The 25,275-nt window shown below is 43.1% G+C and overlaps 1 protein-coding gene across 1 annotated transcript in view; it reads left to right on the top strand.

The window, feature by feature from the left end:
• Nucleotides 1–4,752: 4,752 nt before the first annotated feature.
• Nucleotides 4,753–25,275, top strand: part of PARM1 (prostate androgen-regulated mucin-like protein 1) — a 120,473-nt gene continuing 99,950 nt past the window's right edge. Inside the window, exon 1 of the mRNA XM_062198674.1 lies at nt 4,753–4,998. Within this exon, the coding sequence (XP_062054658.1) occupies nt 4,956–4,998 (43 nt within the window). The 5' untranslated portion in view covers nt 4,753–4,955. The remainder of the gene's footprint in view (nt 4,999–25,275) is intronic.

The raw sequence follows: 25,275 nt of genomic DNA, 5'->3' as shown, positions 1-25,275 counted from the left end.
CTTTCAGCCCAGTTATTCTCTCTCTCCTAAGCCATGATGAAACAAGAGTCCACAAAGAACACTTCTATATCCTCAAATACATAACACTTATCATTAGCTCTAAAGTTTAATAAATTCAGGATGTCAAAAACTAAGTCAGCCAAGGGCAATTTTTCATAAAATGTTGAATGTCTACAACACTAGAAATTCATTTTAACAATGATAAAAAAAAAAAAAACTAGAAGTCAGTAAAAGGCAGACTTATGTAAGATTTTATCCCAGTGGAGTATTGTGGAAGAACCAAAAGATTCTGTGAAGAAATTGGCTTTTGCTATAAGGCACAACCAAAGGATTAAATGCAAATTCCATCTCCCACACTTCGGTGGAGTGTAAGCCCTCCTGCTATTATGTCTCATAACATCTTTTGGTTTCCTTGATTAAACTCTGTAAATAGCTCAGAATTCTTTTATTTGTAAAATTACTATAATAATAGTATCATAGCAAAGGGGAAAAGAAATTTCTTTCTACTCTTCATGAATGTTTGGCTGGAACCTCTCATGAGTAGTCCTCAGAGAGGTGGCTTTGAATTCGGCATAAATACCATTTTCAGTTGTAACAAAGAAGAGTGTTACCAGCCAGTTAGGAGACAGTCACCAGAAAAAGCTTGTTAAACAATAAGATTTGTTTTGCCTTCTCTACTGATCGAAGTCTCAAGTGATTAAGTCATTCTTCTCATCCTAGAGAGATGTCATACAGTTTCATTTCCAGATTTAAAAAGGATAACCTCTGCTCTGTTCTGACAGCTTATCCTATGGCTATTTATCAAAATAACCCTTATGCCAAAAAGCATATTTTGTGGTGACATATTCTGGTTTCCTATAGTATCAACCTCACAACGTATAAAATGTAAACATGAATATGCATACAATGATTTGAACCGTTCCTAACGCTTAAGAGATGACTTTTAAAAGTTCATGGAAAATGCATAGCATGAGAAAGCTGTTTGTGCTGAGGTACAGCTGCCACCTGCAATGCCAGCCTTCCATGTGGGCGCTAGTTCAAGACTCAGCTGGTCCATTTCTGATCTAGCTCCGTGCTAATGGGCTTGAGACAGCAGCAGAAGATAGCCCAAGAGCTTTGGTCCCCTGCAGCCATGTGAGAGACTCACAAGAAGCTCCTGGGTCCTGGCTTTGACCAGGCCCAGGCAATGCTGTTATGGCTATTTGAAGAGTGAACCAGCATATGAAAGATCTTTCTCTCTCTCTGTGTCTTTCAAATAAACAAAATAATTTAAAAAGAAAAGAAAAGAAATAGCTATTCATGGATTTCAAAACTTTTTTTGCAACAAAATAAGCTTATCTTTTTAAATTCTATTTTTCCATGAACTTCCATATGCTACTCTTATTGCAGAATCTCAATAAATATCTGTGGTTATTATTATTTAAAACATTTCACATAACAAATCATTGCATATATTTTTGCAACCCACTTCTAGAATACACGCTCCCTGATGGCAGAGACAAGCAATCGCAATGGCTCCTTGCTACCCAGTGCTACTGTGTATGGGCACAAAGAAATTGTGCTTCCTTGTTTGTTGAAGTTGAGAATGACCATTGGCTTGCTTCAGTCAATTTATATGAACAGAAGTGTCTTTTCTGGGTTAGAGATTTTGCATGCTGCATTTTTCTCTGCAATTCTCACTTCCCCTAATTCGGTGACTATGGAAGCAGGTTTTCCTATGCAGAATACCAGTGACTCTTGGTGTAAAGCATACTACACTGCATATTACAGAACAAGGTCAGCTCACTGTCCCTTACTCCCGATCACAATCTGTGGTTCAGGTGTTCTGAGAAGAGAAAGGATTGATTGCTGGTCAGCAAGGATGCAGAACATAACTCAAATCTGCCACTCCAATCGGCAATCTGGGAAGCTTTATGGGGTAGGTAGAGGGAAAGTTGGTAGGCAGAAATGCCCAATGAGGCAATTCTGAATGCGGGGTCCTGGAATCGGCTCAGCATGGTGAGATGGACTTTTAACTCATGATTCCCACGTTCAGTGGACCTCCTGCTTCTGAAAGGGCTCCTGTGCGTTTTAGTTCCAGTGGTCCCCTGGATTCTTTGGTTTCACTGGCTGGATTTCCCTTCTTCTGCACATGCCGTGTTGTATGACATGCAGTTCCATGTTTCCTTCTGCATACATGTGACCATGTCCTAAAAAGCAAGGACATAAAAAATATGATCAGGGGGCCGGCGCCGTGGCTCACTTGGTTAATCCTCCGCCTGCGGTGCTGGCATCCCATATGGGCGCCAGGTTCTAGTCCTGGTTGCTCCTCTTCTAGTCCAGCACTCTGCTATGGCCCAGGAGGTCAGTGGAGGATGGCCCAAGTGCTTGGGCTCCTGCACCCACATGGGAGACCAGGAAGAAGCACCTGGCTCCTGGCTTCGGATCGGTGCAGCGCCGGCCATAGCGGCCACTTGGGGAGTGAACCAATGGAAGGAAGACCTTTCTCTCTGTCTCTCTCTCTCACTGTCTATAACTCTACCTGTCAAATTATATATATATATATATATATATATATATATATATATGATCAGATCCATCTGTAATGCATACAATAGGAAACTTTCAGGAAAAGAATGGGAAAACGTTAAAGAGCATTTTGTGAGTTTGGAACATGAAGGGAAAATCCTCGTAAAGGGGAAGTTCCGCTAAGGAAAGGAACAATGTGACATGGGGAGTAATTTGGTTCCACAGTAGAAACACTGATGAGTAAGAAATTATCTGTTATTGCCTTAGCCTCTGACACTTTGGACCTGCCTATCATAACAGCATAATCTAGCCCACCCTGACTGTGGCAACCATTAAATGCCACAACCTCACAAAAGACCTGGCATACACTAAGCAATTAAATACGTTTTGACTAAATCAATACACTAAAAAGTTTTACAGAGCAATTTTAATTAAATAAATTATTTCAACTCAGTTGTATGTATAATCACACGTCTTGGGAATTTTAACTCATTAGTATGCAGGGATCATAATCCTTCGAGTTACCAAACCATTATCCTAGATGTCAAAGTTTGAGTCACACATGGTTTGCCCTCCAGAGATGCTGCAGTAAAGTTTTGTTGAATTTCAATTGCATGAATTTTTCTGTGAAGTCGTCTTCAAAACTTTTATTTCTGCCATAGCCATTTAACTTAAATCGCATTATTTAAAGGCATGGGTGCCTTGTAGACTATCCCTGCAGAACTCCATCTGTGTGCATTCCCTGCCTTCAGGACAATAAAAACCCAGATGCAGAAATTCTTCCTAATCCTGTAGATTGCACTAGAAACCAGAACATTCTCAGGGTCAAATGTCAAATACATTCAGAGACCATTTTTAACAAACTGAATCTGCAAGTTCTGTGGCTCAGGAGGTGGGAAGGAGGAAGGGCACTTGCTTGTAGTGTCTTCCATTTCTCATTCCAACAGGAATCAATAAATTTACTAAAAATAAAAATTAGGAGCCCTGTTGAGTCTGGTTGCAGAAGTGTGAGCAAGTCCTACAGGTGGCAATGGCGAGGTCAGGGAGAGGACTTGACCTTGCCATGGAGAACGTGATGGGGCTCCACGGAGTGGTACACAGAAAAAGGAAAGCTGCTCTTCATAGCTCCTGAGGGTATCATGCAAAACAGTCCTATAGGGACTCCTGCAGTGGCCACTCTAGAGAGGAGAGGACCATCGGGCTAAGAACAGCAGAAGCTGGGAGAGAACCTGGCAGCTGCTGTGACTGAGGGGTGAGCACCAAGCGTGTCTAAGGGGTGGCGTGAATGGGGAAGAGTTAAGGGCAAGGTCAGTTCCGATTGGCTGGCTTTGGAGCAGCCTTAGAGGGAGGAGAGCAGGGAGAATGCACCCGGGTGCCTGGGCAGGTTGGCAGTCACACTTCCCCAGTTGTGTGGCCTTGGGCAAGCATTTTATCCTCTCCCTGCTCCCATTTCCCGCCTTGAGAATGAGACTACGACAGTGCAGTTAGGACTACACACAGCAATCGGGTATTGGACGTCAGCCTTTGTTTTGACAAGCGGAACAAACTATAATATCACAGGCTATGGGATCTTGAGCACATCACTTTTCTTTGTCCCTTTGTTTTCTCATCTGTACGATGAAATAATAATTACTCTTACGCCGTAAGGTAGTTAGAACATATGATGCAACACCTAGTACAGTACCTGGCTTGGTTATCCCATGATCAGTGTTACCTGTCATTAGTACTCGCTGTTGGTTTAGTAAGAAGCTGAATAGGGCAGCAGACATGCTGGCTCAGGCCCTGGGAAGTGCAGTGGGGTTAACTGTGGGGGAGGGTTTCATATGCACTCAGGAATGTTTGGACAAATGAACTAAAACGTCTTCAGACTTGGAAAGAAGTGTGCTGGCTCTGAGAGGTGAGGCCTGAACCGGTACATGGCCACCTCCTTAAAGGCTGCAAGCTCCTGTAAGAAAAGCCGGGATGGATTCCTGAGGGCAGGGCTGCTCCCACTCTTGTCCCCTTGGGTCCCAGGGTAACGCGAGGAGCTCCTAACAAGTGCTGAATCCGATCATAGCTCCGAGCACGCGTCCTGACTGTCCAGCAGAGGCCGCCCTGGACCCGGGCTCCCGGGACCCGAGCGCTGGGAGCCGGCCAGGGGGTGGTCCCGGCGTCGCCGCTGGGTCCGGGTGGGAGGGGTTTGGCGGCGGAGGCGGCTTGGGACTGTGGTGACTGGGATGGAGCAGAAGCGCGCCGGGCGCCGGAGGACACGCAGCTGACGGTGCCGCGCTGCCTTCGAGTCGCCTAGCCGAGCCACCGGGGCCGAGCGCGCCCAGCAACCCGCGCCTCCCGGTTCGCACCGCAGCCCGCGGGGTAGAGAAAGAGCCGCCCGCGCCCAGAGCGCTCCGTCAGTCCCAGCAAAGTCCCCCATCGCCCGCGCTGGGCAGGGCACCAAACCCCCGGATACCATGGTCTGCAAGACTCTCTTCGCTCTTTGCATCTTCACCGCAGGTACTTGGCGGCCGCCCTCTCGGAGAGATCTGGGGCGGTGTGGGTCCCAGTGGCCGGCTCTGGGGGCCGGAGCGCGCGGGTGCCCCGAGTGGTGCCAGTCGCCCAGGGTGCGCGCGTACCTAGATTTCCGGCGAGGTGATCTTTGGCGGCCCTGAGCAGCGCTGGAGGGAGGAGATGACAAGGTCCCTTCCGCTGCAGCCCGCGTCCGCTCAAACTCCGGCGTTGTGGAACAGGTGGCTGGCTGAGCTGCGCGATCGAGCCCGGGGTAGGCGCCACGGCTGCTCCAGGCTTCTCAGGTGCTCAGGAACCTGCCAGAGTACGGAAAACCGAACTTCCTGCCGCGGGCCGGCCCTGGGAGGGATGAGAGAGCCGGAGGAGTGGATGGGGGCTCGTCCTCTGGGAAGGCGTCAGCCAGGGCTGCGCGTCCGCTGGGGCTGGACTGCGTTCCCCAAGCTTGGCCTCTCTGGTCTCCAGCGTCCCTTTCTAGTTTCGAGTGGGGATGATGCAGCACAAACAGCCCTCTGGGCAGCGGTGCTGGCCAGGGTAGAGCTCGGGATCACCGAGGCGATTTTGCCGGTCTGCCTTACGCCCTGGCCCCCAGTGGAAGAAACTAGTAATTTGGCTAAAACTAGCATCCCATCTATTCCGCCCCCTCCCCCTCCTCCCACACACACACTCCCACATCCACATCCCGCCTCCTGATGCCTCTCCCGTGTGCACCATGGGGGTCTCCTTAGGGAACCTGTGGCCCAGGGTGCTCCGCAAAGAAGAGCTGGAAACGGAGCGCGCAGCCTGGCAGGTGGAGGGGGGGTGGGGAGGCGGCTGGGGAGAGGTTCAGGACGGAGCTTTTAGTCTGGGCTTGGGTACCCAGGTTTTTCAGAAAACGCACCCGAAAGGGGACCTGTGGTGAGAAGTATCCCGGGTGCGCTGCCGCTGGGCTTTGCCGTTAAGGATGATCTTGGGCCGCGCTCTCCTCCGGGTGTTTTTTGTTGTTTATTTAATCCCCTTTGAGTTTCTTGGGTTCCTGTAATTGTGGGCAGGAATCACGACGATCCCTTGGAAAGAAGCTAAGGGTTTCCTAAAGTTTCCTAACTTGGAGTTGTCCGTGCTATTTCCTGTACTTGATGAACATTTGAGAAAGCCCCTTTTCCCTGCGGGGTCCACACGGTGCGTGGAGGCGCGTCCGCAGCTAGCCCTTGAACGCTCCCTGGCGGCGTGGACTGCGGAGCCGGGCTGAGAGCTTGGATGCGGCAGGGGCAGTAGATGTCCCAGGTTCCTGGCGCCTGGTGGCTCCCGCCATCCTCGAAGCAAGAGGTGCTTAGAAAAGGCCATGGAATATGCCTTTACTTTCTCCCTGCTAGAAGTCTTTTCACGTTTAGAGGCTTGTCTGTATTTATTTATTTAATGGTTTGAACAGCTCTGGTTGTTGGCAAAACCAGGAATCGCCATTAGTAAGCCCTGTAAGGCAGAGAATTTTCTTTTTGGCTCCGGAAGAAGCTGAAGATATCTACCTATGCATCCATCCAAGGGGCTGGTCAAAAAGTTTATGGAGATGCATACTATAAAGAAAACTATGCATGGTTTTACAAAATGTTTGCATCCAAATAAACGTCTTTAAATTCTAATTTTCTATGAATTGTGTGCTATGTGTGTGTGCATGTGTGTATATATAGACATATATGTGCACGCGCACACACACACACAGCAATCTTACAGTCTAGCCCCACTGTTCTGGGAGAGGAAATGTTTCTTCTCACCACCAGAGTGAAAAGGCTACTCCATCCCTACTCCACCTCATGTATGGGGGAATCTGAGCCAAGAGGATCACAGCTTCCCAGCTCTGGACCGCCGAGTCCCAGCAAAACCCTCTGCCTTTCCCTCTGGTTATATTTCCACCTAGAAGATCCCACACTCCTGCAGCACATGGGCGCTTCACCCTTCCCTCAGAAGTCTGTGTCTTAGAATCAATCTCCATAAGCATTGTTGCTGGAGCTGCTTGCACTCAATTGTCAAAAAAAGATAGAAAAATCGGCACAGATGCTTCCCGAGATTCTTGGCACTCAAAGGAAGAGGTTTTCGGAATCTCAAATATCATCATTCTAGAAAAAGTGTGTGTGGGGGGGGGTAAAGGAGAAAGAGGTGAGGGCTTATAAAGTGAACATGGCTTGGGTGGTCCTACAGCTCTTCTTGCTTCTTTGCTGGTTTCTTCTCTCTTTTTATTTCCCCTGCAGCTGTAGAGGCTTCAGTTTTTCTTTTCTTTTTTTTTTTCTTCTCTTTTTAATTTTTTATTTTTTGTGAAACCTTTAAGATGATACTTTTTTGAGCCAAAAACAGGGTTGGCAGGGCCCAATATTTTAGCTTCCCCCATCCACACAATATACAGAATCCATAGCATCTACTCTCCTCTCTGTAATATGCACTTGCAAAGATGTGTGCCTTATCAATGATTTCGCAAGGTCCCTACATTTATTCACTTGTATTTTAAAAAAGCAAGAAGAGAGAAACTTTGGATGGTCTTCAGTTCTCCAGAGGTTCACTGTGGCAGAAAACCAGCCCAGCTATTTCACATATCGTTCTCCAATGCCTTTTACACCAAGTACAAGGAAGGCATCCAGGACAACCATCTCCAAGTTAAAGCACAAACCTGCACCTCCAAGCTGTGGCACCAGAAGCAAGAAAGGAGGGAGGTTGCAGCCACTGGGTGGCTTCCATCCTCACCCCTCTCCTGCTGCCCTCTGAGTTCACTTCCTTCTTCATTCCCACGCCCTCTAGCATTCCATGGTCCAGTTTATTTAATAACTCCTTCCCTATGGGGCCAGCGCAGTGGGTTAAAGTCCCAGCCTGCCGTGCCGGCATCCCATATGGGCACTGGTCAAGTCCTGGCTGCTCCACTTCTGATCCAGTTCTCTGCTATGGCCTGGGAAAGTAGTGGAAGATGGCCCAAGTCCTTGAGCCCCTGCACCCACATGGGAGACCTGGAAGATGCTCCTGGCTCCTGGCTGCTGGCTTTGGGTAGCTCAGTCTGGCCATTGTGGTCATTTAGGGAGTGAACCAGCAGATGGAAGACTTCTCTCTCTCGGCTCTACCTCTCTCTGTAACTCTTTCAAATAAATAAAATAAATCTTAAGAAAAAAACCTCCCTCCCTGGGACAGCTGAGAGTTGTTCCTCTCAGAGATGCATAAAATAATATAATAAAATATAATAATAAAAGAGAAACACTTGTAGTAGTAGGTAAGAGAGGCACCCCGACAATCCTACTCTTCCCGCCCTGGATCTGCCCTGTGTTCTGCTCTCCCCTCAGGGACAGTGCATTCGAAGCCATTACCAGGTCCTCTGTACAGACTTATCGAGCCCCTTGGAGAGTAAGACCAGCAAAGCTAGATCCCCATTCTGCCAAGGGATCCTATCTGTGTTTGCATCTGTCACACGCTTCTCCAAGTAACTATCATCTCGAATGTTCATATCCTTGAATGAGCCATGGCTCTGTGCCTACTACTGTTTTGGTTCAGTAACCTTACCACAAGCATATCAAAGCAAACCAAAAATATATCATGTTTATACCAATAGCAAGGTCACCTGTGGTTTGTTGAGGGTGGCAAGGAACAGTTGCTTGCATTCCTTTTAGCTGGATTAACTCCTGTTCTCCTAAAATCTGTGCTGCAGTCAAAGACATGCAGGAAACCTGAACTCAGAGGTGTAATACCTTCCTTGTTATCTGACACATTCACAAAGACGGTGTTTTGAAGTAGTAAGCATGTAGATTCTGCAGATAGATTTGCCTTGGTAAAAGTCTAAGCTTTCCTAGTCATTAATTGTGAAATTTAGGCCAAGTACTTTAACTACTTGGAGTCTCCTTATCTACAAAATTGGAGGAATAAAACTTCACAAGATTATTGCAAGTATTAAGTGACTGAACATAGCTATAGTTCCAGGGACAGGGTAAATGCTTAATATGGTTAATGTTTAAATGTGATAGCAATTGTGGTTTCTACTATTCTTATTAATGAAGTTTACCATGTTCTGCACCTATGTTGTGCTCTCTAACAGCAGAGCTTATGCAAGGGTACTTTAAAAATTCATGGAAAATGAAAGTAAAAGCTACGTTTATTTTGGTGAAAAAATGTGGAGTCCATGCATTTTTTTCATAATACATATGTTCCATGAATTTTTTGAAGACCCCTCACATGTTTGCATTTGGATGATGTAAATCAAAGGTGTCAACTAATATTGCCTTGCAGTCGAAGCTGTGCTAGCAAACGCGGTATGGAAATTAAGAAAGCATTCCGCTGAGCCTACTAAATGCCTAATTTGAAGAGGTTGATAATGTTCTGTCTCCAATTTAGCACAGTAGTAATAAAAAAAATAAAACGGTGCTCAGGAACAGGTAGAGGGTAGGCGTCACGGAGGATTTCATTTCTTCTACAGAGCCGTTTAGAGACTGGCATATTTCAGAAGCCCTAGTCAGCTAAACCTTAAAGGTCAAATCCCCAAACCCACAACATTTTGGGTCTCAGATCACACAGCTTGGGAAAAGACAGGCCATTTCATCTGACTCCTGCAGAGTGGCTCTCTCCAGAACCCAGAGTCATCAATAATTGCCAGACCTGCAATTTCACTTTAGCATTTGGACCTGGTCTAATTGTGTTCTTGTTTTTATGAGGAAAATAGTGACCAAGTATTTATACTGCTTGAGCTGACTTTCTTTAAGCGAGAATTTTCCTTTGGAGGGTACAGCACCCTGTGGAAATAGCACAGAGTGACATTTTGAACATGTTTTCCAAAGGGATTGGCTGTCTCACACCTAAATGAAAGATGACTGTAAAATAAGACTGATTTGTGTATATAGTGCTTGAATTTTTTTTAGTTGCAGCTTAAATCATTTAAATGCCAGGGACTGATGTAGTATCAGATTTTCTGATGTGTGGACATTTCAGTGCTGATCATAACCTTGTATACCAGCATAGCCTGTTTCAATTCATCTATTTTAACATTGTTTGTAAACCTCAAGATTGTTGTCCCTTTATAACTCCTAGAAATCATTAGAATAAACAGAAAATTAGAGAATTCTTCCCATCTGTCTATCTCATCAGTGCAGGATGGGATAATGTCAATTGAAAATACACTGTCTTTATTTTCCTTTGGCTACCATTGCCAGATTTAGGAAATACAGATAGAAGTTGTTCAGTCAATTTGAATTTCAAATAAACAATGAATTCTAAATATGTTCTATGCAATATTTAGGACATGCTTGGACTGATTTATTTGTAGATTATCTGAAATTCAGATTCAACTGGTTGTCTTCAAAAAGTTCATGGAAATATGTGTATTGAAAAAAATGTGCATGGATTTCATTAGCTTTTTTGCACCAAAATAAACTTACCTTTTAATTCCATATTCCATGAACTTTTTGAAGTACTTTCATATTTTATCTGACAGTTCTACCCTGGGCCTTTCATTTACGTTCCGTCTAGGCAATAACTTTGACATAAGAATAGCTTTATTTTGAACTCTACCTCATGGGGCTTTTGTTTGTCCTACACCATTTTGTTAAAAATAATCTGTTCATGAGAAGACACAGAGATTTAAGAGCTGTTTTCTCTGTTAGCAACTACATGGATTAAGATTCAGAGGCAGCTCTCACTTCAGTGAAATATTTTGAATCTGATTGCAAACCCATTAATTGTACATTGTCCCAGGTTTCTGAATAATTGGTGGGATTTCTGTGGAATCCCTAGCTACATTGCCAAACCCTTTCTACCATTCCTTTTCTAATATATTATATGTATAATTATCTATATCATGGTAGAAATGTTCCTACCCAGAAGCTAGGACTGGAAACCTGGGGTCTATCTGGCAGCTGATTAAAAAAGAAAGTTACAGAGAAGGGTTGGACTTCAGTGCTGTCTTTTGTGCCAGGCTCTTAAGACATCATGCAAATATTAATTATGTAAGGTTTATATAATTTTTCTTGATACATTTGTTAGGTCACTTTAAAGCTGTGTCTATATAGAGTTTGAAGCAACATACTCGACAGAATTTTAATGCAGATGTAAAAAAAAATCCTTTGAACAATTGGACTGTGATGGAAGTTTGCACCTTTTATACCTAAGGCAAAATCTGTACCACCAAAGTGTTAAATGGGTTTAAAAAAAGTTGTGGGAAATTACCAGTGTGATATTTAGGAACCATGTCTATTTAATATAGAATAAGGTGAGTGGTAGAATGCGCGTGTAACTTTGACGATAGTATCTCTCACTGACATTCCAAATTCTGACAGCTGATTTTCTTTCCTCTTGAGCAAGAAAATAAGGACATGGGGACTTCAATACAGGTGTTGAACATGAAAGAGATTAGCTGAGAGGGCTTTGTGTTTTTTTGTTTTAATGGCCATGGTTGTAAACTTTTTGCTACCATTCAGACTGCCTACTGGTTAGAAAACATTATGATGTTCTTTCAGCTTTGTGTAATCCAGAAGCATAACCTCATTACTGACAGTTTATGAAGCACTCACTGTTGGATCCATAATAGATACTTACCGGTGTTGCCTGCCCTTTTATAAAAAATGATTTCAGTTTTATTGGGGAAGTTTTATGATCTGTCTTCTTCTGCTCTGGCTGCCATAACAGCCCAGCCCCATAAACTGAGTGGCTTCTAAACAACACAGACTTGTTTCTCACAGTTCCAGAAGCGCGGGCATCCAGGGGCAAGGTTCCAGAAGATTCTATGTCTGCTGAGGGCTTACTTTCTGCTTCCTAGAAGGCACCCTCTCATGATGTCCTCACATGGCAGAAGGGGCAAGGTGGCTCCCTGGGGCCTCTTTTGTGAGGGTACTGATCCCATCCATGCAGGCTCCATTCTCCTGATTTCATCACCTCCTGAAGGCTCCACCTCCTCATATCAACACCTTGGGGGTTAGGACGTCAGCATATGAATTTTGGGGGCTGCAAACACTCAGACAATAGCATGATCCCTCTGAAAAACGGCAGGTGGACATCACTTTACGAGTGGTGAACGTTTGATTGCTAACTCTGCACTCTTGCTTCATATTATAATTTGTACTCTATAGAAAGGACAGTAACAATTATTGCAAGGATAAAAGGATACTGTTTTTATTGGCTATGTAGAGGCTACTTGCACTGTCTACATATATTTAGAGAAACGTTTAAGGGCCCAGGCATTCTACTGAGTTCATGTAGTGTGTCCTATTAGGAGAGGATTTCAGTGTATCTCAGGATTATGACACAAGGGAGCCTTGCTGTGTCTTGTTCATCAGAGGGACCTAAAGAGATATGGTGGATTGAACAACTCTTTCTTGGGCTAGAAAAGAAGCAGGTTATTGGTGGATCATGTATTCTGCTGGCTCACGGACTGTCCTGCATGAGAAGCGATATCAAGGCATACACTGTCACTCATTCAACTCACAGGGAGCCTTGGTTGTGTTGTCTTAAAAATCACAATGTTAATGGAGATGACATTCAATAGGAAGGTGACATTCTCTTTCAGATTGCTTTTCAGACAAGTCTGAGCAAGAGAAAGGATGATCAGTTTTTAAAAGTAAATGATCACTCTTCATTGACATCCTAAGAAATGTTGGTGAGGGAGGAAGTGTGAGATCAAATTATATAGGGAGACTGAGTAAGCAATGGACAGTAGGAAGGGCCAGTGGCTGTGTGTAGACCGCATAGGAGAGGCTGGGGGTATAGTGTTGGAGGAGACAATGAAAATATTAGATGGCTGAATGAGAGGAAGTGATAATTGAAATTGTTTTTGAAGGGTGGGCATTTGGCCATAAGACACTGTCAAAGATCTGGACTTTCCTGGCTGTAGTTCCTGACCCCAGCTTCCTACTAGTGCTGACTTGGGAAGGCAATGATGATGGCTCAAATGATGTGGTTCCTGCTACCCCTGTATGTGAAACTGGCATTGAGTTCTCAGTTCCTGGCTTTAGCTTGGCCTATTCCTGGTCATCGTGGGCAATTAGCAAGTGAACCACTGGATAGCATGTGATGGAATCTCTGTCTGTCTGTCTCTCTCTCTCTCTCTCTCACTCTCTCACTTTCTCAAAAATTTCATCAAGTTTTACTTTTAGGGAAGATAATGGCTCTCTTCTCAAATTTATATGAAATGAAAGCCTACTGTAGTGACCTTTTTAATTTTGTGAAAGGTTACAGATTGAGTCTTTCAGATGAAAAATTGGTGATCCTTATGGCAGGTCATTAAGGTAGTCTCAGGAGTGTGAAAGGGGATGAAGAATAAAAAAATGCCCTGAGATGTCAGGATGAATTCAGCTGCATGGTTTGGATCAATCAAAGAGAGTGAACCAGTCTGGGGTTGCCCAGGTCTAGGCAGCCTGCCTAGAACTTCATTTGTGAAATTGTCCTGTTGTGAGTAGACTTTCCTTTAAATGCGTGCGTGAAGAGAAACCCAAGGAATTTGTGTCCATTTCCATGAGAAACATAATGTGTGGTAGAAGGAGATTTGGGTAGAGAGGCTAGCATGAATTGCCAACTCTGGAATCTCATTCTCCTCCTTTGTAAGATTATAATAATACACATTGAGTGCCATGTGAGTCAACATTCAACCAATGTCTGCCAAGTGTATACACCAGCAGATGACAGATTTTATTTTACTTCATTTGTCTACTTCCTTCTACTACATTATATAAGGTGCATGAGAGCAGGGATTTCAGCTTTTCTGTTCCCCTGATGGAGAACAAGAGTGAGACACATTGTGAATGCTCAATAAATACTTGTTCAATTATTTTTTAACTATGCATCTACATGTGCTAAAGACTGTCCAAGGCTCTGGGAATATAGTCTTGCATAAAATAGACAAAACTCTGGGCTGGCCGTCTTGTGCAGTAGGATAAGCTGCTACCTTAGATGCCATATCCCAGTACAAGTCCCAGCTGCTCTGCTTCCAATCCAGCGCCCTGCTAATGTGCCTGGGAAGACAGTGGAAGATCATCCAAGTACTTGGACCCCTGCCAGTCACATGGGAGATCCAGATGTAGTTCCAGGCTGCTGGCTTTGGCCTGGCCCAGCTCTGACCATCGTGGCCATTTGGGTAGTGAACCACTGGATGGAAGAGTTCTCTATCTCTGTTTCTCCTTCTCCTTTTCTGCCATTCAAATAAATAAAATAAGTTTTAAGAATTAGACAAGGCCGGCGCCGCGGCTCAATAGGCTAATCCTCCGCCTGCGGCACTGGCACACCGGGTTCCAGTCCCGGTCGGGGCGTCAGATTCTGTCCCGGTTGCTCCTCTTCCAGGCCAGCTCTCTGCTATGGCCCGGGAAGGCAGTGGAGGATGGCCCAAGTTCTTGGGCCCTGCACCTGCAAGGGAGACCAGGAGAAACACCTGGCTCCTGGCTACAGATCAGCACGCCGCAGCAGCCATTGTGGGTAAACCAACGGAAAAAGGAAGACCTTTCTCTCTGTCTCTCTTGTCTCTCTCTCTCACTATCCACTCTGCCTGTCAAAAAAAAATTAGACAAAACTCTACCCTCATGCAGTTTACATTCTTTGAGAATGATGAATTTCCTAAGAGGAAATCAACAGTTGACTCTATCCTAATTATCTCAAATTCAGCAAGTGCAAAACTGAGCTTCAGGACTTCCTTCTCCCAGGAGGCTATATTTAAGAAGCCTTCCCAGTCTCAGCGACTCCAGCCTTCTAATTGTTCAGAATGAAAGCCAGGAGTCACTTCTGAATCTTCTTTTTTCACTAAGCACCCTGCATTCAGTCCTTCAGGAAATAAACCTTTAAACTATATACACAATCCAATCACATTTGCCACCTCCATCACCCTTACTCTGGTCTTGACTACTGACATATTTCTCCTGGAATACTGCAGTGGCCTCCTCTAAGATCTAGCTTTTTCTTCCTAAGGTCTACTTTCCACATAACAACAGTTGATCCTTTGAAAGTGTATCAAAAGATGTCACTAATCTCTTCCAAGCCCTGGAATAGCTTCCCATTGCACTCAGATTGGAAGCCAAAGTTCCTAAAGTGACTGACAAGACCTCCCCACGTGAGTTGGTGCCCCATTTGTTCTTTTTTTTTTTATTTTTAACTTTTATTTAATGAATATAAATTTCCAGTATACAGCTTATGGATTACAATGGCTTCCCCTTCCCATAATTTCCCTCCCACCCGCAACCCTCCCCTCTCCCGCTCCCTCTCCCTTTCCATTCACATCAAGATTCATTTTCAATTCTATTTATATACAGAAGATCAATTTAGTATAAATACTTCAACAGTTTGCACCCACATAGAAACACAAAGTGAAACATACTGTTTGAGTACTAGTTATAGCATTAAATCAAAATGTACAGTACATTAAGGACAGAGATCCCACATCAGGAGCAAGCGCACAGTGGCTCCTGTTGTTGACCCAACAAATTGACACTCTAGTTTATGGCGCCAGTAACCATCCTAGGCTCTCGTCATGAGTTGCCAAGGCTATGGAAGCCTTCCAAGTTCCCCGACTCTGATCATATTTAGACAAGGTCATAAAAGACAGGTTGAGGATAGTAACCAATGATCCTAAGAGTGGCCTTAACCAGGTCTGAACAATTATACAGCATTAAGTGGGGAAGAGGACCATCAGTACACACAGGTTGGGAGTAGAGCCATTGGTGGTAGAGTAGAGGTTATGATTACAAAGGAATGAGGCCCAAGTGGACTAGACAGGGTCTAGAACAAAGGACAGAGTCATTATTAGAGGAGCTAAGAAAGGTGCTGTCTAAGCTACAAGTAATTTTTCTGATTGAGAGGCAAATAGAACCTGATAGAAGGGGCTTGATAATAATCTGTTGGGCTTTAGGCCTTGTAAGTTAAGAGGCCCAGACCTATCTATCTCTTCACATGGGGTATATCCTAAGGGAGGTGTGAACCTCCTAGGGGAAGGCACTCTGTTGACTTTCATTACTTGGCTGGCCTGGGAGGAGAGCTGGCCAGGTAAAGGCAGGGGGCATCTCTAACAAGAAATTTACAGTTCTGCCTGCAATGTTGCTGACCCTACTTGGCTGTCCCCTCAACTGCAGTGGTTACTTTGGAAGTTGGGCTGAGTGAAGGGCTTTTCAGCTTGGAGCCAATAAGATCTGTGGCTCTGACCTGGGCATCCTTCGACTCCAGGGCAGGTCCATTTCCAGTGATCCAACTCTTGGCAGAGCTGCCAGGGCTCTTCACAAGCTGACTTCTGCTGAAGCCCAGGCTTACCACATTGAAAGCCACTGCAGTGGACTGGCCTGTTGGGTCTCCTTGAGGGCAGATCACCATACAGATCAGCCATTAATAGGCCTGCCACCCATTGCTTCTGATGCCTAGCTTTCTTTTCCTCCTGGTTTGTGTTAAAGCAGACCAGAGGATGCAAGTCAAGGGAGTGCCCATGTCCCATCTCTAATCTTTGGTGGCCTGAACTACAAGTCTATAGTCACAGGCATGTTCTGTAGTAGTTTTTCTAAGGTAGACAATGCCCATGAGGAAAATTATATTCTCACTTTAAAACTTTCTTTCCCTTTGGTCTGAAAGGGAGGTTTTTTTTTTCTACTTACTGTATACTTCGCTGATGGCGATGTGAATCTAGCTATGAGATTATTAAAGTTCTTATTTTGGCTATGCTATTACAGAAAAATGTTAGCCATCTCTTATAAGGTCTAAAGATTAAATTGTGCATCCTACAGATTCCTTCATAATAGAATTAGTTCCCTACCTTGAAGAGAATAGAGAAGTGAAAGAACAAGTTGGGCTTAGAATAGAGAAATGAGGGAGCAAGTCCTAGATCACTTGCTGACAATAGCAATATTACATGAATACTTAGCAAACCGTTTCAACCCTTAGATAAGAACTTAATAAAACATTTACCGGAAGGTCCAATGCCTTCTATAAATTTTAAGAATCATGTATTTGAAAACACGTCTTAAATATCTAACATGGTGTAGTTTGTTTAACCAGTAAACTTAAGCACCACCATATAAAATGTTTTTAGTTTCTTTCTACCAACAAGTTTAAAACATATGATACACAGATTCAGGTCATACAAATTAAAATGTATCTTTGATTGATTTTAGCAGCTTAAATTTATGGACAATCTTATCTAAAAGCCATTTAAAATAAAACTCTTAATAAAATTTCCCCATGTGGACATACAATATGTACGCACATATAACATAGCATAATAGACCAATATCAAAATCCAAAATATCTGGTTGAACTAAGATTCCTTAAAATCATGACATAACATAGACCAAATCTGATCATTGTTACAAGGTGATTATTCAAGTCTTTGAAAATAAGCACATAGTTAAATAACCCATAGCTCTTCATCTCCTCCCTCTCTTTTTCCACTCTTAGATTTAACAGGGATCACTTTTCAGTTAAAATTTAAACACCTAAGAATAATTGTGTGTTAATTACTGAGTTCAACCAATAGTACTAGAACCACAACAACAACAACAAATACTAAAAAGGATAAAGTATTACATTGTACATCTAAAGTCAGGACAGGAGCTGATCAGTTCATTGTTGCTTATAGTGTCCATTTCACTTAACAGGTTTCCCCTTTGGCGCTCAGTTGTCACCGATCAGGGAAAACAAATGATATTTTTCTCTTTGGGACTGGCTTAATTCACTCAGCATGATGTTTTCCAGATTGCTCCATCTTGTTGCAAATGACTGGGTTTCGTTGTTTCTTACTGCTGTATAGTATTCTATGGAGTACATGTCCCATAATTTCTTTATCCAGTCTACTGTTGATGGGCATTTGGGTTGGTTCCAGGTCTTCGCTATTGTGAATTGAGCTGCAATAAACATTAATGTGCAGATGGCTTTTTTATTTGCCAAATTAATTTCCTTTGGGTAAATTCCAAGGAGTGGGATGGCTGGGTTGTATGGTAGGGTTATGTTCAGGTTTCTGAGGAATCTCCAGACAGACTTCCATAGTGGCTTAACCAGTTTGCATTCCCACCAACAGTGGGTTAGTGTCCCTTTTTCCCCACATCCTCTCCAGCATCTGTTGTTGGTAGATTTCTGAATGTGAGCCATTCTCACCGGGGTGAGATGGAACCTCATTGTGGTTTTGATTTGCATTTCTCTGATTGCTAGTGATCTTGAACATTTTTTCATGTGTCTGTTGGCCATTTGGATTTCCTCTTTCGAAAAATGTCTATTGAGGTCCTTGGCCCATCTCTTAAGTGGGTTGTTTGTTTTGTTGTTGTGGATTTTCTTGATTTCTTTGTAGATTCTGGTTATCAATCCTTTATCTGTAGTATAGTTTGCGAATATTTTTTCCCATTCTGTTGGTTGCCTCTTCACTTTCCTGACTGTTTCTTTTGCAGTACAGAAACTTCTCAATTTGATGCAGTCCCAAATGTTAATTTTGGTTTTGACTGCCTGTGCTGTTGGAGTATTTTCCAGGAAGTCTTTGCCTGTGCCTATATCTTGCAGGGTTTCTCCAATGCTCTCTAATAATTTGATGGTTTCGGGTCGTAGATTTAAGTCTTTAATCCATGTTGAATGAATTTTTGTGTAAGGTGATAGGTATGGGTCTTGCTTCAAGCTTCTGCACGTGGAAATCCAATTTTCCCAGCACCATTTATTGAATAGACTGTCCTTATTCCAGGGATTAGATTTGGATCTTTGGTCAGATATAAGTTGGCTGTAGATGTTTGGATTGATTTCTGGTGTTTCTATTCTGTTCCATTGGTCTATCCATCTGTTTCTGTACCAGTACCATGCTGTTTTGATAACAACTGCCCTGTAGTACGTCCTAAAATCAGGTATTGTGATGCCTCCGGCTTTGTTTTTGTTGTACAGGATTGCTTTGGCTATTCGAGGTCTTCTGTGTCTCCATATGAATTTCAGCATCATTTTTTCCAGATCTGAGAAGAAGGTCTTCGGGATCTTGATGGGTATTGCATTGAATGTATAAATTGCTTTTGGGAGAATAGACATTTTGATGATATTGATTCTTCCAATCCATGAGCATGGAAGATTTCTCCATTTTTTGGTATCCTCTTCTATTTCTTTCTTTAAGGTTTTGTAGTTTTCATCGTAGAGATCTTTAACGTCTTTGGTTAAGTTTATTCCAAGGTATTTGATTGTTTTTGTAGCTATTGTGAATGGCATTGATCTTAGAAGTTCTTCCTCAGCTGTGGCTTTGCCTGTGTATACAAAGGCTGTTGATTTTTGTGCATTGATTTTATATCCTGCTACTTTGCCAAACTCTTCGATGAGTTCCAGCAGTCTCTTAGTAGAGTTCTTTGGATCCCCTAAATAAAGAATCATATCATCTGCAAAGAGGGATAGTTTGAGTTCGTCCTTCCCGATTTGTATCCCTTTAATTTCTTTTTCTTGCCTAATAGCTCTGGCCAAAACTTCCAGAACTATATTGAATAGCAGTGGTGAGAGAGGGCATCCCTGTCTGGTACCAGATTTCAGTGGAAATGCTTCCAACTTTTCCCCATTCAATAGGATGTTGGCCGTGGGTTTTTCATATATTGCTTTGATTGTATTAAGGAATGTTCCTTCCATACCCAGTTTGCTTAGAGTTTTCATCATGAAAGGGTGTTGTATTTTATCAAATGCTTTCTCTGCGTCTATTGAGAGAATCATATGGTTTTTCTTCTGCAGTCTGTTAATGTAGTGTATTACGTTGATTGTTTTGCGAATGTTGAACCATCCCTGCATACCGGGGATGAATCCCACTTGGTCTGGGTGGATGATCTTTCTGATGTGTTGTTGCATTCTATTGGCCAGAATTTTATTGAGTATTTTTGCATCTATGTTCATCAGGGATATTGGTCTGTAATTCTCTTTCAATGTTGCGTCTCTTTCTGGCTTAGGAATTAAGGTGATGCTGGCTTCATAGAAAGAATTTGGGAGGATTCCCTCTTTTTCGATTGCTCTGAATAGTTTGAGAAGAATTGGAGTTAGTTCTTCTCTAAATGTCTGGTAGAACTCAGCAGTGAATCCATCTGGTCCTGGGCTTTTCTTTGTTGGGAGGGCCTTTATTACTGCTTCAATTTCTGTGTCAGTTATTGGTCTGTTTAGGTTTTCTATGTCTTCCTGGCTCAATTTAGGGAGGTTGTATGTGTCCAAAAATCTGTCCATTTCTGATAGATTTCCCTGTTTGCTGGCATACAAGTCCTTGTAGTAATTTCTGATGATTCTTTTTATTTCTGTGGCGTCTGTTGTTATGTTTCCCATTTCATCTCTGATCCTATTGATTTGGGTATTTTCTCTTCTTTTTTTAGTTAGTTGGGCCAATGGGGTGTCAATTTTGTTTATTTTTTCAAAAAACCAGCTCCTCGTTTGGCTGATTTTTTATAATGTTTTTTTGGATTCAATCCTGTTGATTTCTTCTCTGATTTTAATTATTTCTCTTCTCCTACTGGGTTTGGGTTTGGTTTGCTGCAGATTTTCTAGATCCTTGAGATGACTTGAAAGCTCATCTATTTGGTGCCTTTCCAATTTCTTGATGTAGGCACCTATTGATATAAACTTTCCTCTTAACACTGCTTTTGTTGTATCCCATAGGTTTTGGTATGTTGTGCTGTTATCCTCATTTACTTCCAGAAAATTTTTGATTTCTCTTTTAATTTCTTCTATGACCCATTGTTCATTCAGGAGCATGTTGTTCAATCTCCATGTGTTTGCACGTGCTCTAGGGATTCCTGAGTTGCCAATTTCCAATTTCATTCCTTTGTGGTCTGAGAAGCTGCATGGTATGATTCTAATTCTTTTGAATTTGCTGAGACTTGCTTTATGGCCTAGTATGTGGTCAATCCTAGAGAGGGTTCCATGTACTGCTGAGAAGAATGTAAAGTCCTTAGATGTAGGATGAAATGTTCTGTAGATATCTGTTAGATCCATTTGGGCTATAGTGTCATTTAAATCTACTGTCTCCTTGTTGATCTTCTGTCCTGTTGATCTGTCTATCTCTGAGAGTGGAGTATTGAAGTCCCCCAGTACTATTGTATTGGGGTCTAAGTCTCCCTTTAAGTCCCTTAACAAGTCTTTTAAATAAGCTGGTGCCCTGTAATTAGGTGCATATACATTGATAATCGTTATATCTTCCTGTTGAATGGATCCCTTAATCATTAAATAGTGCCCCTCTTTGTCTCTCCTAACAGTTTTTGTGGTAAAGTTTATGTTGTCCGATATTAAGATGGCTACGCCCGCTCTCTTTTCATTTCTGTTGGCGTGGTATATCTTTTTCCAGCCTTTCACTCTCAGCCTGTATGGATCATTGTTGGATAGATGGGTTTCTTGTAAGCAGCAAAAGGATGGGTTTTGTTCCTTAACCCAATCAGCCAATCGGTGTCTTTTAACTGGACAGTTCAAGCCATTAACATTTAATGTGACTATTGAGAAGGAGTAACTTTGCCCTGCCATTAGCCAAAGATACTTTCTAATATATGGTTTGAGATTCCTGTGATCTTTTGGTGTGAGGTTTCCTACCTTTACCTTCTTTCATATTGGTGACCGTGTTTCTGTGTTTCTGTATGTAACACATCTTTAAGCATCTTTTGCAGGGCTGGGCGAGTGGCGACAAATTCTTTCAATGTCTGTTTGCTGTGAAAGGTCTTTATTTCACCTTCATTTATAAATGAGAGCTTTGCAGGATATAATATTCTGGGCTGGCAGTTTTTCTCTCTTAGCACCTGGGCTATGTCTCGCCATTCTCTCCTAGCTTGCAGGGTTTCTGAAGAGAAGTCAGCTGTGAGTCTAATTGGAGATCCTCTGAGAGTAATCTGGCGTTTCTCTCTTGCACATTTTAGGATCTTTTCTTTGTGTTTCACTGTGGTGAGTTTGGTTACGACGTGTCGTGGTGAGGATCTCTTTTGGTCATGTTTATTAGGGGTTCTATGAGCTTCCTGTATTAGGATGTCTCTGTCTTTCTCCAAACCTGGGAAATTTTCTGCTAGTATCTCACTAAAAAGGCCTTCTAATCCTTTCTCTCTCTCCATGCCTTCAGGTACTCCTAGAACCCGAATGTTGGGTTTTTTAAGAGTATCCTGTAGATTCCTGACAGTATTTTTTAGATTTCTGATTTCTTCTTCTTTTCTTTGATTTGATTGTTTCCTTTCCTGTTCTCTGTCTTCTAAGTCTGATATTCTCTCTTCTGCTTCGCCCATTCTGTTTTTAAGACTCTCTAATGTGTTTGTCATTTGATCTATTGAATTCTTCATTTCATTATGATTTCTCGTCATTATCACCATTTCTTGTTCCACTAGTTGTTTCATTTCATTTTGATTCCTCCTTAATATTTCATTTTCACGAGAGAGATTTTCTACCTTGTCCATTAAGGATTTCTGTAGTTCAAGAATTTGTTTTTGAGAAGTTCTTAATGTTCTTATCAATTTTTTGAGATCTGCTTCTTGTATTTCTTCAATCTCCTCATCTTCATAATCTTGAATTCGGGTGTCTTTTTCATTTGGGGGTGTCATAGTGTCTTCCTTGTTCTTGTTACCTCGGTTTTTGCGTTTGTTGTTTGGCATGTTGGAGATATTTGGTTTCTTCACTGTGGTGTTTTTTCTTGTTACACTATGGCTCTATATTAAGTGGACTGTCTGCTTTCAGTGGAGCCTTAGAGGCTTGAGATGAGTGTGGACTGAGAGCTGTGTTTGGTTCCTCAGGGCTGAGGGTGTGTCAAAGATGACACTCCCAGGTTAGGTGTGGTAAATCTCTCTCTTTTTTGATTCAAAAGGGAAGTAATTCCGCACAGCTGAACGTAATTGGAGGTAGTTAGCAGGCAAATGATATACCCACAGGAGCCAGAGATCGGAAGCTCTTTCCCACGGACCACACAGGGAATCTCTGCTGCCCTCAGTGTGGGCTCCAATTCTCCTGAAATCTCCCACTGGGTTGCCAAGTTAGATGCTAATCTCCTGTTATTTCACCCCTCCCCCCAGAGTCAGGTGTTTCTGCTAGGCTCAGGGCTGGTGCAGACCTGAGGTCGCCCTGCTTATGACGTATGTCCAAAATGGCGCCTGCTCTGTCTTGCTCGCCTTTGAGAGGTGAGCGGAGAGAGAGAAACTTGTGTCCGTATCGGTCGCTTTTTTTATTTTTTTCCTCTCTCTCTTCTAGTTAGCCTGGTGAACTTTTCCCCACGAAGTTTCAAGCCTCGTTCCCTCTAGCCTCCTATTTCTGCTTCCCCGCTGGTGTCTCGGGCTATTGTGGTTCGGCTCACCTCGCGTTCCAGCGCTGGTGCGTTGAGTCTGCTGCTGGTGTCCCGAACTTGGGCTCCCACGCTCTCCACGCAGGTACACTGTGAATCACTAGTTCCGGAAGAGTTTCCTATGCTGTTTCATCCCCTACTCTTCCTTGACCCTGCAGTATCTCCACTTATATTAACCTGTCTCTCTCTCTGGACTAATCGTGTGCTCCGTTCCTATTCCGCCATCTTGCCGCCTCGCCCCATTTGTTCTTGAACCTGCTCTTCCTTCCTTTCCTTTGCTTACTCTACACCAATCACACTGACTCCTTTATAGCATGCAGCAGCTGGTTCTTCTGTCTAGCACATGCTTTCTCCAGATAACCAGATGGCTAAATCCTCCACCTCCTTAAAACCTTTGTTCCAATGTCATCTTCTCAATTAGACCTATTCTGACCTACATCTTAAAGTTGCAGTCAGTTTCACCTGCCAACACCAAATTCCCAGAGCCTCTTCCCTGGATCTTCCTTCTACTTTTCCTTTAAATGTGTTTCCCTGCCTCTTTCCATTTACCTCTTGCTAAAGCGCAGCTGCAAGGAAACCAGATTCTTGGTCTCTCCTGTTTTCTGCAGTATCCTCAGTTCCACAATACCATGGGAATACAGGGAGTACTCCAAATCTATTTGTTGAGTCGATGATTCAAATACATTGTTGAAGCGGGCAAAATAAAGATTTAATTCAAATTTCACCTCAGATCACCACCCAAAAAGTGAGATATTGGCAAAGTTGCTAACTAGCAGGCACCAATGTGGAGTGTTTGCAAATATCTTTTTCCAAAAAAAAGTCAGGCCTTTAGTCTTCATTGAGAATAGCAAAAGCTAAACTTAGAAATCTGTTCATTCGGAGAAATACACATACAAAACTCTTCTTAAAATGCAAGTGCCTTTTTTATGCCCTGGACATCATCTAAAAATAGCTGAAACTTCTGAAACTCTCTGGCAAATTATGAAAATGTCACCTTTGGGCTCAACTAGGAAAGAGAAAGATGCTTCCAACTTTGACTATTGTTAAGAATTTTCTGAATCACTAAAAATAGCTTGGTGATGAAAAGTGATCGGAGTCTAAGGGAAGCAGGACTGGTAGTTACCCAGTGAAGTCTGAAAAAGTTCAGTAAATTCAAATGCTAAATGTTGACCGTGTAAGTTAGTCACCAGTGAACTCAGGAGTTTCCTTGGCCTCACAGGCCCTGCATTCTCCCGTCCTTGGTGATTCTGAAACGCAAACAGTGTTTTAGCCCCAACAGTGGACAGAGGGATGGTCAAGTGCTGACTCCCCTGCAGGGCTGACACCCCTCCTTGTTGCTGGGGGTAACCTCACCCAAGTGGACATAGCCCCCGGCTTCATCATGCAAACAGGTACTCCTGATACTTTCTGACCTACTCAAAAATAAGAATGTTTAGTTAGGGAGTAGCTGCCAAAAACAGCATGAGTTTAAAAAAAAAAACAGGATACTTATCTTAAACCTTAGGCATCATGATAAGGTTTCAGATTATCTCAGCTTGAAGAGAAACTTATAAACAAACCAAAGAAGTGAAAAGATGAAACAGAAATCGTGGCTTTGCTTGTTCTGTGAGATTCACTGGGAAGGGCAGGCTCTCAGCCACCATGAAGATCAACCACTTGGACAGTCAGTAGAGGGGTGGCAAGGACACCTTGTGCTGGAAGAACACGGAAGCCTGTGTGGTGTGTGGTGTGACACAGGAGGATAGCTGGCCATTCCCTAGTTTCCTTCCGTGGGACAGGCCAGGTTCCCTGAATGGAGTGAAAGGCAGGGCCTTCCCTGTCACTGGTAGGAAAGAGAACACCACCACCAAGAGAAGACTCAAAATGCCCCACATCTCAAAGGCAGGTGCGACTGCCGAGCAGGAAACAATGACGACATCCTGAAAATGCATTTCATTGTGGAGGCTTGACAGAAGGAGGGGAAATGTGTTTTTTGAGTTTCAGAAAGCTACAACCAGATTTTGGGGGAAAATATATGTATAGATCATTAAGTAACAGCTGTGTCTTGTATAACAGTTTTTAAAACCCCCATTCAAGTACTGATTTTTTTATTGTTA

The sequence above is a fragment of the Lepus europaeus genome, chromosome 8 (genome assembly GCF_033115175.1).
Source record: "Lepus europaeus isolate LE1 chromosome 8, mLepTim1.pri, whole genome shotgun sequence".
NCBI classification, from domain to species: domain Eukaryota; kingdom Metazoa; phylum Chordata; class Mammalia; order Lagomorpha; family Leporidae; genus Lepus; species Lepus europaeus.
The sequence above is the reverse complement of the archived record's forward strand: the minus strand, read 5'-3'. Positions and strand labels throughout refer to the sequence as shown.